The sequence below is a fragment of the Erythrolamprus reginae genome, unplaced genomic scaffold, assembly GCF_031021105.1.
Source record: "Erythrolamprus reginae isolate rEryReg1 unplaced genomic scaffold, rEryReg1.hap1 H_23, whole genome shotgun sequence".
NCBI classification, from domain to species: domain Eukaryota; kingdom Metazoa; phylum Chordata; class Lepidosauria; order Squamata; family Dipsadidae; genus Erythrolamprus; species Erythrolamprus reginae.
The window spans coordinates 261,976-277,501 of record NW_027248477.1 but is presented as its reverse complement, the minus strand read 5'-3'; the positions used below and the strand labels follow the sequence as shown (position 1 = coordinate 277,501).

General features: G+C 42.5%; 1 protein-coding gene across 1 annotated transcript in view; it reads right to left on the bottom strand.

Annotated features, from left to right (window-relative positions):
• LOC139155492 (NACHT, LRR and PYD domains-containing protein 12-like) overlaps positions 1–15,526 on the bottom strand; it is a 104,667-nt gene that overhangs the window by 49,409 nt on the left and 39,732 nt on the right. Inside the window, exon 5 of the mRNA XM_070730641.1 lies at positions 12,726–12,896. Within this exon, the coding sequence (XP_070586742.1) occupies positions 12,726–12,896 (171 nt within the window). The remainder of the gene's footprint in view (positions 1–12,725; positions 12,897–15,526) is intronic.

Below are 15,526 nucleotides of genomic sequence, written 5' to 3'. Positions count from 1 at the left end.
TTTTTCCCAGCCCATACCTGCGCCAATACCCCTTTAGCTATTCCATCCTCAACAGCTACAAATAGATGGAAGGGCTTCTCTAAATCAGGTAAACTCAGGACTGGTGCTTGTATTAAAGCCTTCTTCAACTCCTGCAACCGGTCCTCATCATCCTTCTTCCATCGTACCTCCCACGGTTCCTCTTCTAACAATTTTTCATATAAAAACCTCACCTTCTCTGTATATCCATCAATCCATAATCTGCAATATCCGACAAGACCTAAAAACCTCCTCACCTCTTTCTTATCTTTTGGTAGGACCTGCCTCATTATACCTTCTATTCTCTCTGGATTTATTTTCTTGCTCCCATGGCTGATTAAATGACCCAAATACTTCACCTCCAATTCAACATATTGTAATTTCCTTTTTGACACTCTCAAACCCTGTCCTCCAAGAAAATTCAATAAGGCATTTGTGCCCTTCACCATATCCTCCATCTTCTCCCCTGACAACAATAAATCATCAACATATTGGAGGAGACTCAATCCCTCCGGTACTAAAAAGTTTGCTAATACTTGTTCCAACATTTGTCCAAACAAATTAGGACTTTCAGAAAACCCCTGTGGTAACACACACCACCTAAATTGCTGAGTTCGATTAGTATCTGGATCCGTCCATTCAAAAGCAAAGATATCCCAAGATTCCTCAGCTAATGGACATGTCCAGAATGCATCCTTCAAATCAATAACACTAAAATATTTATGTTCATTTGGAATACGGCTTAAAAGAGTATATGGATTTGGTACTATAATATGCCTAGTAGCAATTAATGTATTTACTTTCCTCAAATCCTCCACTAAACGATATGAACCATCAGGTTTTCTAACAGGTAAAATTGGAGAATTAAATTGAGACATAGCCGGCTCGATTAATCCATCCCGTATCAATGTCCCTATTACTGGTTTTAAACCCTTTCTTCCTTCAATGGGGATCCTATATTGTTTTTCCTGTATAGGTTGTACTCCCTCCTTTAGATTCACAACTAAAGGAGCAATTTTCAATATTCCCCTATTTCCTGGTACTTCCCAAACCATTGGGTCTATCTCTTTCCTGTTGTTCTGTTAACATCCTCATATCACAGACTTTTGTTGTCAAAATCAACTCACATCCCAATAAAGATAAAGCATCTCTACCCAATAGATTTGTTCCGGCTTCTGGTACTATAATCACATCCAACACTATAACCTTATCTTTAAACTGTATTCTCACATTCCGTACTAACGGTACTTCAAATATAATTCCTTGCACACCTTTAATTTTCATATTGTATACACCTTTCTCTGCCCCTTTAGGTAATGCACAAAGCGAGGTTTTTACTGCAACAGTATCTATTAAAAAAAATTGGTCTTCCCTCTCTGGCCCCACCAAAAGATTTATCAAGGGTTCGGTGTGGGACCTTACTTCAAACCCCTGAGTCTGTCAATCATCCCTCATTAGGGAATATAACCTCTGATTCCTCCTCTGATCCCTGACCTTCTGGGGACAATTCCTCACCATGTGCCCTTCTCTGCCACATCCAAAACACTGTTTACTTTCTGTTCCAAGAGGCCTTTTCCAAGAAGACCCCATCCCCATCCTTCTATTGGGACCTGGTACTATTGTTCCTCTACCTTTACCAAACTCCCTTTTCTCACTTGTTTTTTCAGCTTTCAGAATTGACGCCATCAACTGTGCCTTTTGTCTACTCTTAGTCTCCGCCCTATTGACATAAACTTTCTGAGCAGCCTTTAACAATTTAGTAATATCAGCACTAGCCCAGTCCTCCAATTTATGAATCTTTTTCTGTATATCTGGCCAGGAATTCGTCACAAACTGCATTTTAAGCAAGGCCTCATATTCGGCACTACTGGGCATAAGCCCAGAAAATTTATTTAAACTATTTTTAATTCTATCTAAGAAATCATGAGGAGTCTCATCTTTATATTGCCCTACCTCAAATGCTTTCTTTAAATTAGTCCCTTGTGGCACTGCAGTTTTTACCCCTTCTATTATAATTTTCTTTAAATCCTCTAACTGTCTCCTCCCTTCTGGAGAATTTACATCCCATTCTGGATCTGCTAAAGGAAACTTTACTTCAGCAACCACAGGATTAATGACTCCTGTCTGGGACTTGGTCCAATAATTCATAGCAGCTGTTCTAATCTGAACCCTCTCTTCCGTAGTGAATAAATAACTCAAGATATACTGCAGTTCTGCAAATGTATATACATTGGGACCCAAAAACAAATTTAATGAATCTGCAGTTCCAATAGGGTCACTATTTAACTTAGGCATTACCATTTTATAATTCCGTAAATCTGAGGAGGTCAAGGGGATATTCACGAAGGTCGTGACGACATTTCCTTCAACACTCAAGCCTCCCGGGACCTCACGAAGCGGAAGAACTCGAGCCTTTGACCTAGTGACCCTTTGGGAAGGAGAATGTAATATTACAGGCTTAACCTCACTTCTTCCTGGAGATCCAGCTATCCCTGCCTGTCCGGCAGCCTGTCCATAATCAGGGGGAGGAGAAGATGGGCAGAGGGGATATTCTAAGGGGTCCCACCCCTTCCTATCTCCCTCTTTCTCATGTAGGATTTGAACCTCTCTGCCCCCTTCCAACAAGGGTCCGTCCCAGACTACAAAACCCCATGGGACTAAATAAGGTAGCTGCTCACGGAGCCCTTTAGCTTCCAGGACCTTCCTTAATGCTGTAATCCAATACTTATCTGAATCTCCATACTTATTCCATCTGTAATTTGGCTTAATCAATACATGTTTTGGCCATTCCCTAGTGCAATATGTTATCATAAGAACCTTAGACAAATCCTTTGTATAAGGAGATAGCCAAGCCTCATCCCACTGTGCCAGCAATTCTCCCAATGGGGAAATTGAAGGAATAGTGGGAACCTCAGCAACACTCCCAAAACGCTGCCACATAGCTGAAAGTCTTGACCCCATCCTACAGGTTATTCCACAAGACCTTTTTGTAGTAACAGCTACACAACACTTTGATGCATCAAAGCTATACAGGCACAAGAAATGTACCCAAACAAAAACGTACATCCCTTTCGTGTCCTCACACACACACCATACAATCAGAACGCCAGATGGTTTATACTCACCACCCCTGATGTGTGCCAGCAGCTGTCAAAACGCCACCTCGTCCCGGGACCTTGTAAAACCTAGATTCCTGGAGCCTTCCCGCAGGCAGAAGAAAAAGAAACAGGAGAAAGAAAAGAAGAGGGGGGAAACCCCCCTCCACCCCCTGTCCCTGCCTGTCTGAGGAAAAAGTCACTACGCTCCTGGCTGGCTCGCCAAAATTGTCAGAAAAAACCCTAATATATAAAAATACCCAGACCATAAAAATGGAGATACAACAGAGCTCTGATAAAAATGTATTTATTCTGTTAGGAATAAATCAAGAGTACTATATATATAGGATCGCAAGGTGCAAAGGTCTTGCGATTCTGAACAAGAAATAAGGACAAACATTTATAGTATACAACATAGCGATAATCAACCCCCTCCATTATCCATATATGGGCATATTGTTTCCAGCCAACTTCCTATTTCTCAATCCTTTCCCAATACTTCTTCAGAACCATACATCATATGTGTTTACGACCCTCCTGATAGTTCCCTGGCCCATATCTAACTTTGTCAGCAGTCTGGGTTGAAATAAACATGTTTTTCTCCGTCTTATGCAACTTCCTAACTGGCTAAGGATGCCAGGGTTGAAAAGTTCGCCCCTGCTGCTTCAGTATATCTATATACAATACACATTGGGGTTTCCAGCTTCTATATACTTCTCACAGTATGTGTATGTGTATGTTTACGTATACGTATACGTATACATATACGTATACATATATGTATACGTATATGTATACATATACGTACATGTGCATGTACATGTATTATAGCCAGGGAGAGCCTTGGCCTGCGTAGACCCATTGCTCCACAGATTGTGGGTTGCGAGTCCCTCCTTGTGAAGTTGGACTTAGGGTGGGCCTGTTTCTCACGTACCTGCCTCCCAGCTGCATGTCACAGGCCCTGCCTGTGCTACTTGAGGAGGTAGCCGGGTTGGCGGTGGAGTTCCCCAGACTTATTGTCTTGGGGGACTTCAACCTGCCATCACTCGGCGAAACCTCTGGACTGGCACAGGAGTTCATGGCCAGCATGACTTCCATGGACCTGACCCAAGTAGTATAGGGTCCGACTCACGAGGGAGGGCACGCATCCGACATGGTATTCCTCTCTGAGCAATTGAGTAATGGTCTGAGACTAAGGGGCTTAGAAGTGTTGCCTTTGTCATGGTCAGACCAGGGAGGCGGAACCGATTAAGTTGTTCTGCCCCAGACGCCTGATGGATCCAGAAGATTTTCAGAAGGCACTTGAGGTTATTCCAGATACACTCATCCACAGCTCGGCAGAGTTTCTGCTGAGGCCTGGAACAAGGCTGCAGCGGAGGCTCTGGACCGAATTGTGCCATTGCGACTTCTCCGTAGAGCTCCATGGTTCAACGATGAGCTCCGGGAGTTGAAATGCCAAAAGAGACGTCTAGAGAAGCGATGGAGGAAGAGTAAGTCCGAATCCGATCGAACACTTGTAAGAGCTCACATTAAGACTTACAATGTGGCGCTCAAGGCGGCAAGATGCGCGTATCATGCCGCCTTGATTTCATCAGCGGAATCCCACCCGGACGCTCTATTTAGGGTGACCCGCTCCCTTTGTAACCAGAGGGGAGTTGGGGAGCCCTTGCACAGTAGTGCCGAGGATTTTAACATGTTTTTCGCTGATAAAATGGCTCATATCCGGGCGGACCTCGACTCCGATTTGAAAACAGAGTCGACTGACAACGAGTCAGTCAATGTGACTGGGGCCCATACTTGGGGAGACCTGATGAAGTGGACAAGGCCATTGGAGCTGTGAGTTCCGCCACCTATTTACTGGATCCGTGTGTCTCCTGGCTGGTTTCGGCCAGCAGGGAGGTGACACGGAGCTGGGTCCAGAAGATTGTCAACGCTTCTCTGGGGAGGGGGTCCTTTCCAGATCCCTACAAGGAGGCACTTGTGTGCCCCCTCCTCAAGAAGCCTTCCCTGGACACAGCCATTCTTAATAACTATCGCCCAGTCTCCAACCTTCCCTTTATGGCGCTTCAGCTCCAGCGGTTCTTAGAAGAAGCCGATTATCTAGGTCCCCAACAGTCAGGATTCAGGCCCAGCTACAGCACGGAAACTGCTTTAGTTGCTCTGATGGATGATCTCTGGCGGGCCCAGGACAGGGGTTTATCCTCTGTCCTGGTGTTTCTTGACCTCTCAGCAGCTTTCGATACCATCGACCATGGTATCCTTCTGTGCCGGCTGGAGGGGTTGGGAGTGGGAGGCACTGTTCTTCAGTGGTTCTCCTCCTACCTCTCTGGTCAGTTGCAGTCGGTGTTAGTGGGGGTTCAGAGGTCGACCTTTAGGTTGCTCCCTTGTGGGGTACCTCAGGGGTCAGTCTTCTCCCGCCTACTATTTGATATCTACATGAAACCACTGGGTGAGATCATCCAAGGGCATGGGGTGAGGTATCATCAATATGCAGATGATACCCAGCTGTACATCTCCACCCCTTGTCCAGTCAGTGAAGCAGTATAAGTGATGTGCCGGTGTGTGGAGGCTGTTGGGGTCTGGATGGGTGTCAACAGACTCAAATTCAACCCAGATAAGATGGAGTGGCTGTAGGTTGTGCCTCCCAAGGACAATTCTATCTGTCTGTCCATAACCCTGGGGGGGGGGAATTATTGACCCCCTCAGAGGGGGTCCACAACTTGGGCGTCCTCCTCGATCCACAGCTTACATTAGAGAACCATCTTTTGGCTGTGGTGAGAGGGAAGTTTGCCCAAGTTCACCTGGTGCATCAGTTGCGGCCCTACCTGGACCGGGACTCACTGCTCACAGTCACTCATGCCCTCATCACCTCGAGGCTCAACTACTTTAATGCTCTCTACATGGGGCTACCTTTGAAAAGTGTTTGGAAACTTCAGATCGTGAAAAATGCAGCTGCGAGAGCTATCATGAGCTTTCCTAAACATGCCCATGTTAGTCCAACACTCCGCAGTCTGCATTGGTTGCCGATCGGTTTCCGGTCACAATTCAAAGTGTTGGTTATGACCTATAAAGCCCTTCATGGCATTGGACCAGAATATCTCCGGGACCGCCTTCTGCCGCATGAATCCCAGCGACCAGTTAGGTCCCACAGAGTTGGCCTTCTCCGGGTCCTGTCGACTAAACAATATCGTCTGGCGGGACCCAGGGGAAGAGCCTTCTCTGTGGCGGCCCCGACTCTCTGGAACCAACTCCCCCCAGATATCAGAGTTGCCCCCACCCTCCTTGCCTTTTGCAAGTTCCTTAAAACCCACCTCTGTCGTCAGGCATGGGGGAATTGAAATTTTCCCTTCCCCCCTAGGCTTATAGAATTTATACATGGTATGCTTGTATGTATGATTGGTTCTTTAAATTGGTGTTTTTTAGATTATTTTTAATATTAGATTTGTTTACATTGTCTTTTTTATTGTTGTTAGCCACCCCGAGTCTTCAGAGAGGGGCGGCATACAAATCTAATAAATAAATAAAATAAATAAATAAATAAATAAATTTTATTATTGTTATTATTATTATTATTATTATTATTATTATTATTATTATTATTATTATTATTATTATTATTATTATTATTATGTCAATACAACTCAGCAAACAAGATCACTATGCTGGACTTCGTATTTCATCACCAGCCGGGTGCTTCCCAAGCACCTAGGACTACGTGATGTAGCGGCGAATTATGTTTGCTGATCCCAGTAAAGCGGCCTTTTGCAATAGAAAAATGGAGATTTTGTCAATTCTGATGCCAGAGTCGTTGCAGATCAATTTTTAGATCTTCGTATTTCACTAATTTCTCTAGCTGCTTCTCCTCAATTCTGCTGTCTCCTGGGATTGTGATGTCGATGATCCATACTTTCTTTTTCTCCACAATCCGGTTGTCTGGTGTGTTATGCTTCAGAATTCGGTCAGTCTGACGTCGGAAGTCCCACAGTAATTTTGCTTGCACATTTTCGACCACTTTTTCAGGCTTATGATATCACCAGTTCTTTGCCACTGGTAAATGGTAGTTCCAGCACAAGTTCCAGTGGATCATCTGTGCCACAGCATCATGTCTATGCTTGTAGTCAGTCTGTGCAATCTTTTTGCAGCAGCAGAGCATGTGATCGATTGTTTTATCTGTTTCTTTACAGAGTCTGCACTTTGGATCGTCTGTTGATTTTTCAATTCTACCTTTGATAGCATTTGTTCTAATGGTCTGTTCTTGTGCCACCAGTATTAGTCCTTCTGTCTCCTTTTTGAGTGTTCCAGATGTAAGCCATGACCAGGTCTTTTCTTTATCCACTTTGCCTTCAATCTTCTCCAAGAACTGGCCATGCAATATTTTGTTCCGCCAACTGTCCATATGACATTGAGTTACAGTTTTTCTGTACTGGTCCTTAGTTTGCTTCACCTTGAGAAATTTCCTATTGTTGACCTCCATCAATATCGACTCTTTGCTCTCCTTCTCATAGTCAGCTAATGCATGCTTCTCTTCTTCTACTGTCTGCTTCACTTCCAAAAGTCCTCTGTTACCTATTTTCCTTGTCAACGTCACTGTGGGGGTGTAGTGTATGATGGATCGTCATTAATTTTCTGGGTTTTTTGTCCAAGTTGTCCAGCTCTGCTTGAGTCCAGTTCACTATATCAGCTGTGTATCTAATGACAGGTATGGCCCAAGTATTTATAGCCTTGATAGTGTTGCTACCATTCAGTTTGCTCTTCAAAAATTTTCTGGTCCTCTTGATGTACTCTTTGCTGATAACAGTTTTCACATGACCATGCTTGATATTATCCAGTTGCAAGATGCCCAAGCATCTACAGGTTTCTGGCTGGTGGCACTTGATGGTTTGACCATTTGGCATTTCAATGCCCTCACTTTCAGTGATTTCCCCCTTTTTCAGTGCCACTGTGGCACATTTATCCAGGCCAAACTCCATGCTGATGTCATTGCTGAAGATTTGCACAGTATTGGTTAGTGACTGTATCTCAGTTTCTGATTTTCTGCATAACTTCAGGTCTTCCATATACAGCAGGTGTGAAATTTTTGGTGAATTCCTAGCAGTTTGGTAGCCTAGATTTGTTTTCTGTAGGATGAGTGACAGCGGAATTATAGTGATAATGACAAAGACAATGTTCCCTCTAATTTTTTTTCGGTGTGGGCGGAAAAGTATAGTGTCTGAGTGGCAGTCCCTTTGGGACTGGGCAGCATAGATAAATAAATGAATGAACGAACAAACAAACAAACAAACAAACAAACAGACAAACACATAAATAAGAAAAAATCCCTTCTTTTTTATCAAAAGAAATTAATAATGAAAGAAAAACAAAATTCATTACTATTAAAACTAAAACAACCAGCAAAACCAAAAACATAACTATTAACAGGTGAGGGCTGGTTTTTTTCTCTCTGTTATTATTTAAGCTCTTTTACCATATGCTTTAAATCAAGAGTCACTTCTCTCTCTGTTTCTCTCTCTTTCCTGTCATTCTCTGTCTCAATCATTTTCTCATTTCTCATTTCTCAGCAGCAAGAAGCCAGGGGTGTGAGGGAACCGAAGGTACTGTGGGGGCGGGGGGCGCAGCTCTTTGCGCGCCACTGGAAAAAGGTGCACGGGGAGTTGGTGTGTGTGTGCATGCGTACAGCTTAGAGGGTTCAGTGGACAAAGAGTCCCCCTGGAAGATGCCCCTTCTGATGTTGATCAGCCCATAGCTTTCATTCCCAACAAAAAGCTCAGTCTTCCAATATTTCATCATCTTTTCTATGAATTTCCTGATGTTTTCATTGACTCCAATGACTTCCAGGCATTTTATGATCCAGCTGTGTGGCAATGAGTCAAAGGCTTTCTTGTAGTCAATCCAGGTCATGTAAAGGTTTGTTTTCCTGTTCTTACAGTTCTCCGAAATCATTTTATCAATTAGGAGCTGGTCTTTTGTACCTCTGCTTCATCTTTTATTGCCCTTTTGCTCCACTGGCATGATGTCATTTTCTTCTAGATAGTCCTGAATTCTGTCAGCTATGATACCTGTCAGAAGTTTGAGCATGGTCGGCAAACATGTTATTGGCCTGTGGTTTCCTGGTATGGCTTCTTCCGCTGCGTCTTTCTGTATTTAATATGTTCAGCCAGTTGTAAGCCATTCACTGATATTTCCTGTCTGCAGCATTTTGTTGAACAATTTAGCCATTTTTGTATGCAGGCTGGTCAGGCATTTCAGCCAAAAACCATGCACTTGATCAGTGCCAGGGGATGTCCAGTTCTTTACTTTCTTCACTCTTTTTGCAATCATTTCAGGTGTTATTTCCAGCTGCTGCATATTGCTCTTTGAGAATTTTTTCTCAAACTCCTTTATCCACCCAGCAGTTTTGTTATAGTCCTTTTCGACCTCCCAGAGATCTTTCCAGAACTTTGTTGTTATTTTCATCTCTGGCTCTTCAATTTTCTTATCTGTTTGCTGATGCAGGTTCTGGTAGAACTGCCTCTGGTTGGATTGAAATGATTGATTCTGCCTGTACTGGGTGATCCTAGCTTCATATCGCTCAATTTTCCTGGCTGTTGCTGTTATCTGCTGCTTTACAATTTCCAGAGCTTCCTCAATCTTTCTTGTACTAAGCCAGTACTTTTTTGACAAATAGTCTGTGATCTTCTGATTGTTCAGTTTCTGCTCCTTAATGTTCTTCAAGTTACTTGCATCTGATCTCAAGCTTTTGATTATTATTATATTATTATTATTATTATTATTATTATTATTATTATTATTATTATTATTAGAGATCGACTGACATCCATCAATCTCTCGGAGTCTTACGTCCATATTCCCATTCGGCTATCCCATCACCAATACCTGTGATTTTGCTATGCAAGGGTGCATTAAGAATACTGGGTCCTTCCCTTCGGCATGTCTTCAGTACTGAGGGCATTTATTAAAGTTCTGGCTGCCCATCTCAGGTCCATACCCTTGCATGTCCATTGTTACCTGGATGACATACTCATTTAATCTTCCTCTCTGCTCCAAACAGAGCAGGATGTCCAGGCATCCCTGAACACCCTTAAGCACCACAGGTTCCTGGTCAATCTGGGCAAGAGACAACTGACCCCATCTACTGGGCTGACCCACTAGGCTCCACTATTGACATCACTGGAGTGCAGGGTGTACCTGGCACAGGAGTGGAAGGACAACCCATTGGAGATGACCCAGCAAGTTCTGAACTAAACCTTGGTTCACTTGAACCTGTTGTCTTCCCTCCTGTGCAAGATGATTTCATCCATTCATATCACCCCTTGGGCCCATCTGCACTCCAAAGACCTCCAATGGTTTCTTCCCCCCTTTCAGTGATCGGGACACAGCACCTCACCAACCAAGGTGTGGCTTCCAGTCTCAGTTTGGAAGTCCCTCATGTGGTGGATGACACCTGCAATCAAAAAAGGGATCTGCTTCTTGGAGCCAGCTAGCTGTATCTACTGATGCCAACATGCTGGGCAGCTATGCAGGTTCTGAGGTGTTGCAAGGCACCTGGTCTCAGGAAGAGACCAGGTGCCCTGCAACCTTCTGGCACTATGTGCCATGTGGCTGGCACTCTAGATTTCAGATCCCTCCTGTTGGGCCAACATGTGCTAGTTTTAACAGACAATGTCACAATGAAGGCTGATGTAAACTGGTGGGGAGGCCATGTCTAGACAGCTGATGATAGAGGCCATGGTCCTGGGGCTAAGGGCAGACTGCCACTATGGGCAGAATGCCAGCAGTCTGGTAGCAAAAATTTTGGTAGCCCTTCACTGAATGTAAGCATTGTTTGCATATTGCCCCAAGCAATCTGAGTTCTCATTTTACCAACTTTGGAAGGCTGGAAGGCTGAATCAATCTTGAGTTCCATCAGGATTGAACTCCAGGCTGAGGGCAGAGTTTGCATGAAATTTTGCATTCTAACTACTATGCCACTAGAGCTCCTTTTTCTTTACTTTTTACACAGTAATTTTTTCTCTTTCTCTGAATGTACAACAAAATTTCTTCTTCCCATTCTCTTATTTATACTCAATTTTCCATGTCTCTGGTCAGCAAAAATGCATTGGGTTAAGGAACAACAACATAAATATTTTCAACTTCACCAAATAAAACAAGTTTACACTTCTTCCCTTTGACCTTTAATCTTTTTAAATAATCTTACAGAACTTGATTTTGTTTTTGATTTACTCTTTATTTCTTTCAGCAAACCCTTCAAAACTTTATAACCTATTTAAATAAAAAATAAAAATAAAATAAAATAAAAATTGTTGTGATCTGTCATTTTTAGATACCCCTTTACCCAGTAGAGCTTCTTCCTCTTACACAAACTTTTAAATCCAGATTTCTGATAGCAGACAATTTTAAGAGTAATTGAGTACATTGCTCCCAAATATCCTTGACTTATCCTGGAAAAAAGTAGACTATTTTCCTCCATTCTGTCTCTTCTCCTTTAATTAAATTTTAAGTTCTTTTTGGTTCCCTCTGGTGTCCAACCTTCAAAGTCCCATTTTACCACCACCACCCCCAAGCATTTCCAACAGGAAGATTTCTTGTATTTAATTTCAAAATCCACATATATTCTAAATAACAAAATTTATTTTGGTGAGGATTGAAGGAGAATCACCCAGTGTAATCAAAGTTATTATTCTGAAGGATCCTAATATACAGAAAGCAGCTAACAAGCAATTTACATAAATGATTAAGAAAGGAAATTTGCCCAAACAGGGCTGAAAATGACTTTTGCAAAGGTGGACAATCTCTTATCACCCAGGGCTCTAAATCTCCTCATGGAGAGCTGTTCTTTGGAGTGCTTGGAGATGATTCTGAGTCCTCTTTTTGTTCAGAGAGAAGTTGCCAGTGCTTCACTGGAAGTTTAGTAAGTGCAAAGTATTCAATGATAACAATAATCAAAATGCTACATAAGGAAGGCAAGTCTCTCTTGAATGTAAATGTAAATTAAAATATTTAATGTAGATTAGCAATTACCTTGCAAGTCAATGGTTATGTTAAAGCAGATTCCCAAAATCCCAAGGAGAAGGAATTTTCAGGGATCTTTACAGTATTAAAGGAAGTTAGTTAAAAATTGAAGAGAAAGTTCAAGGGATTATAATATGACATAACCACCCAAATAACAAAGATTGCACTAAATTTCAGACAAAATCTTGTTATAAAGTGTAAAACACATTAAAATATATGTGAATGACCAAACATTGTAGACCTATATTCTACACACAGCTGTACATTTTTAAAATCAGTATAATTACTGCCATATCTGCACATTGCTGAATGAACATTTATAAACTTCTGAATTCATTCCTAGGAACTGGGATTCCTCCCTCAAAAATTAGACCATCTGCCAGATTCTCCGCAGTTAACAGCTAAGAAAGTATCACACATCCCCTAGAAAACTATCTTTATATCATTTTGATTATAATCACACATTGAATTGTATTTTAGAAAACAGAAGAGAAGAGAATATGTTTAAATATCAAAACTGTAATTATTTTTCTGTGAATACTTTTCCAGAATTCAAGAGAAAGTAACACATACCAAACTGAAAAAATAATACTGATCACTCACGCTAGTGTTTCTACTTTACAGTCTTGATGTTGGAGTCCATCACACAGCAGTTCCATTGCTCTCTCATCTGTGTCCTTGAGAAACAACTGTAAATCTTTCAATCTCTGATTTTTCCTGAAGACTTCAGCAAGATGCCTGCTGCAGGACTCTGTGAAGGACCATCCAGTGAAGCTGAAAATGCAGAAGAATTCAAATTATGTCTTCTCATAAGTATTAGCAGATATAAAAATAGATGGTACAGACAATAATAATTAAAAGCAATTAAAGCAAAATCAATAATTATGGGCATGTAATCAAGAAATCTAAAGTATCATATGGTTAGAGATGGACACTACATTAAAAGTACCCTATAAATAATATGTAGATTATGACAAAGTAAAAATTGGGTTCTAGAATACAAATCTTGGACTTGGCACATTTCATATGGGTAGCTGTAATCTAAAATGTATTCCAAATAGAATGAAATTCCAAATCTAACTTCCCTTTAAAATAAGAAGTTAATTTAGACTTTGAAGTATATTCCCGTAAAGGAAAACTATGGCCAACATTGCAGTGATATGGAATTCCCTGCGCTCCATGGAAAGCCTGGATGACAAAACCTAAGCTTTGCTAGGGAGAGGTGAAGAAGTGCTGAAACTGATGAGTGTTTGGCCCGGCTTAACGATGAGCCAGGGTTGCACAGCAGGTAGAGTGCTCTACTGCAGGCCACTGAAGCTGACTGTAGATCTGTAGGTCAGTGGTTCAAATTTCATCACTGGCTCAAGGTTGACTCAACCTTCCATCCTTCCAAGGTGGGTAAAATGAGGACCCGGATTGTGGGAGCAATGTGCTGACTTTGTTAAAAAGTGCTAGTTCTAACATGTTGGAAGCCACCATGATTCTAAGGAGAAGCATAAAAATTGAATAAATAAATAAAAGAAGAAAATTAAATTTTAAAGGGAAACAAAAGTGGCTATTTAGCAAATACAGTGGTACATCTACTTAAGAACTTAATTCGTTCCGTTACCAGGTTCTTAAGTAGGAAAGTTTGTAAGTAGAAGCAATTTTTCCCATAGGAATCAATGTAAAAGCAAATAATGTGTGCAAACTCATTTGGACAAAAATAAAAGCTCAGAATTTGGATGGGAGGAAAAGGAGGAAGAGGAAGAGGAGGAGGACAGTTGCTGCTGAAGGAAGAAGGTGAGGTGAGAGAAATAAAAATAAATCTAAAATTAAGGCTTTTTAAAAAAGAGGGACTCTGAGGCGGCGAGGAAGAGCATGCATCTCTCATACACCCGGCGCAAGGCTGCCTCCCATACACTGCACCAGAGAGAGAAACCCAGGCAGGCAAGAGGGGGGAACCCCCTGCTCCTTCGATCAAAAGGAGGCTGCTGCTGCTGCTGCTGCTATCTGCTTCCTCTTCCTTTTCATGCTGAAGGGCTCCCATTTTCTCTCGCTCGCTTGCTTTGTAGCCAGCACTTTTCCTTCACTGTGGTGACTCATCGTTTTGGCTGAAGCCGAGTTGATCCAGCCAAGGCAAAGCACCCTCTTTTGCCTTTCCGTGCCCAGGCGCTCCGGGAGGCAACCTCACGCTGGGTGTATCAGAGGCAGTGCGAGGGAGTCACCACAGTGAAGTGGTTTATTCTCTCTCCAAGCACCCAGAGAAAGAAAAACTCTCCATTCACTCTTTGCTGCCTTTTTTGAAGGGAGTGTTTCTTTTCTCTGGACGCTGGCAGAGGTTTATTCCCTCTCCAAGTGCCCAGAGAAAAGAAAATGCTTTGTTCACTCTGGACTGCCAAAGCCTCCTTAAGCACCACCTAAAGGCTCCTCTGGCAGCCCAGAAAAGCCTGAGATGGCTGGGATTAAAGGGGGAATGGCAGGAAACTGACTGGGCTTTTGTGCCGCTCTCAAATTTTCTGGGAAATTTTTCCAGGCTCAGGTTCTTAAGTAGAAAATAGTTCTTAAGAACAGGCAAAAAAAAATCTTGAACACCCGGTTCTTAACTAGAAAAGTTAATAATAAATTTGGAATAAATAAATATTTGAAGAAAACATTTTATAAGTCTTACGTGGGTGGAATATCGCCAAAATGACGAGCCTATCAAATATGTCCAGATTGGGATCTGGGAAGCGATCAAATAATCAATCAATCTACTTCAGCCATACCCAGCCCCTCTTCTCAGAGATCGCTGGATGATATGCTGCCCAGAGAAAGGTCTAATTCATACAAAGACCTTCAAACCATGTTGCTTCAAATGCAGGAGTTAATGCTTAAGAACCATGAAGATATTAAAAAAGAAATAGGTGAAGTGAGAAACGATACATCCGAGTTAAAAGAAAGGATGCAAAATATGGATAAAAGGCATGAGGCTTTTGAACAACAGATGTTAAAACAAGAACAAAAAATTCAGGACCTGGAAAACAGAATTGACCAGGATCATAAACAAATGGAAGATCTGGGGGCTTCCGGTTTGGTGGAGATCGCGGCGGGACGTGTCTGGCAGGGCTCTGCCAGGCGATCCCTTTCTACCCCCTCCGAAGGTCGTTTCTGCGATCGGATCGGGCCCGGATGGCCCGATCCATGAACAGGGGGCTCCCCTCTGCCCGAGGACCCGTCGCCAGGACTCCGGAGGCAGCGGTTCGCTCCGCAGCTTCGGAGACGGGAGAACCGCTCCTCTTCGCTTAAGAGGACCGGCCAGCGCTTTCTCCCCTCACTCAGCGGGAAGAAGAAAAAACCCAAGAAGTGAAAGTACAAAATATTTTTATTGAAAAAGAATACAGCAGAAAACCCAAGGTAAAAACTTCCATTCTGTTCCGTGTTTA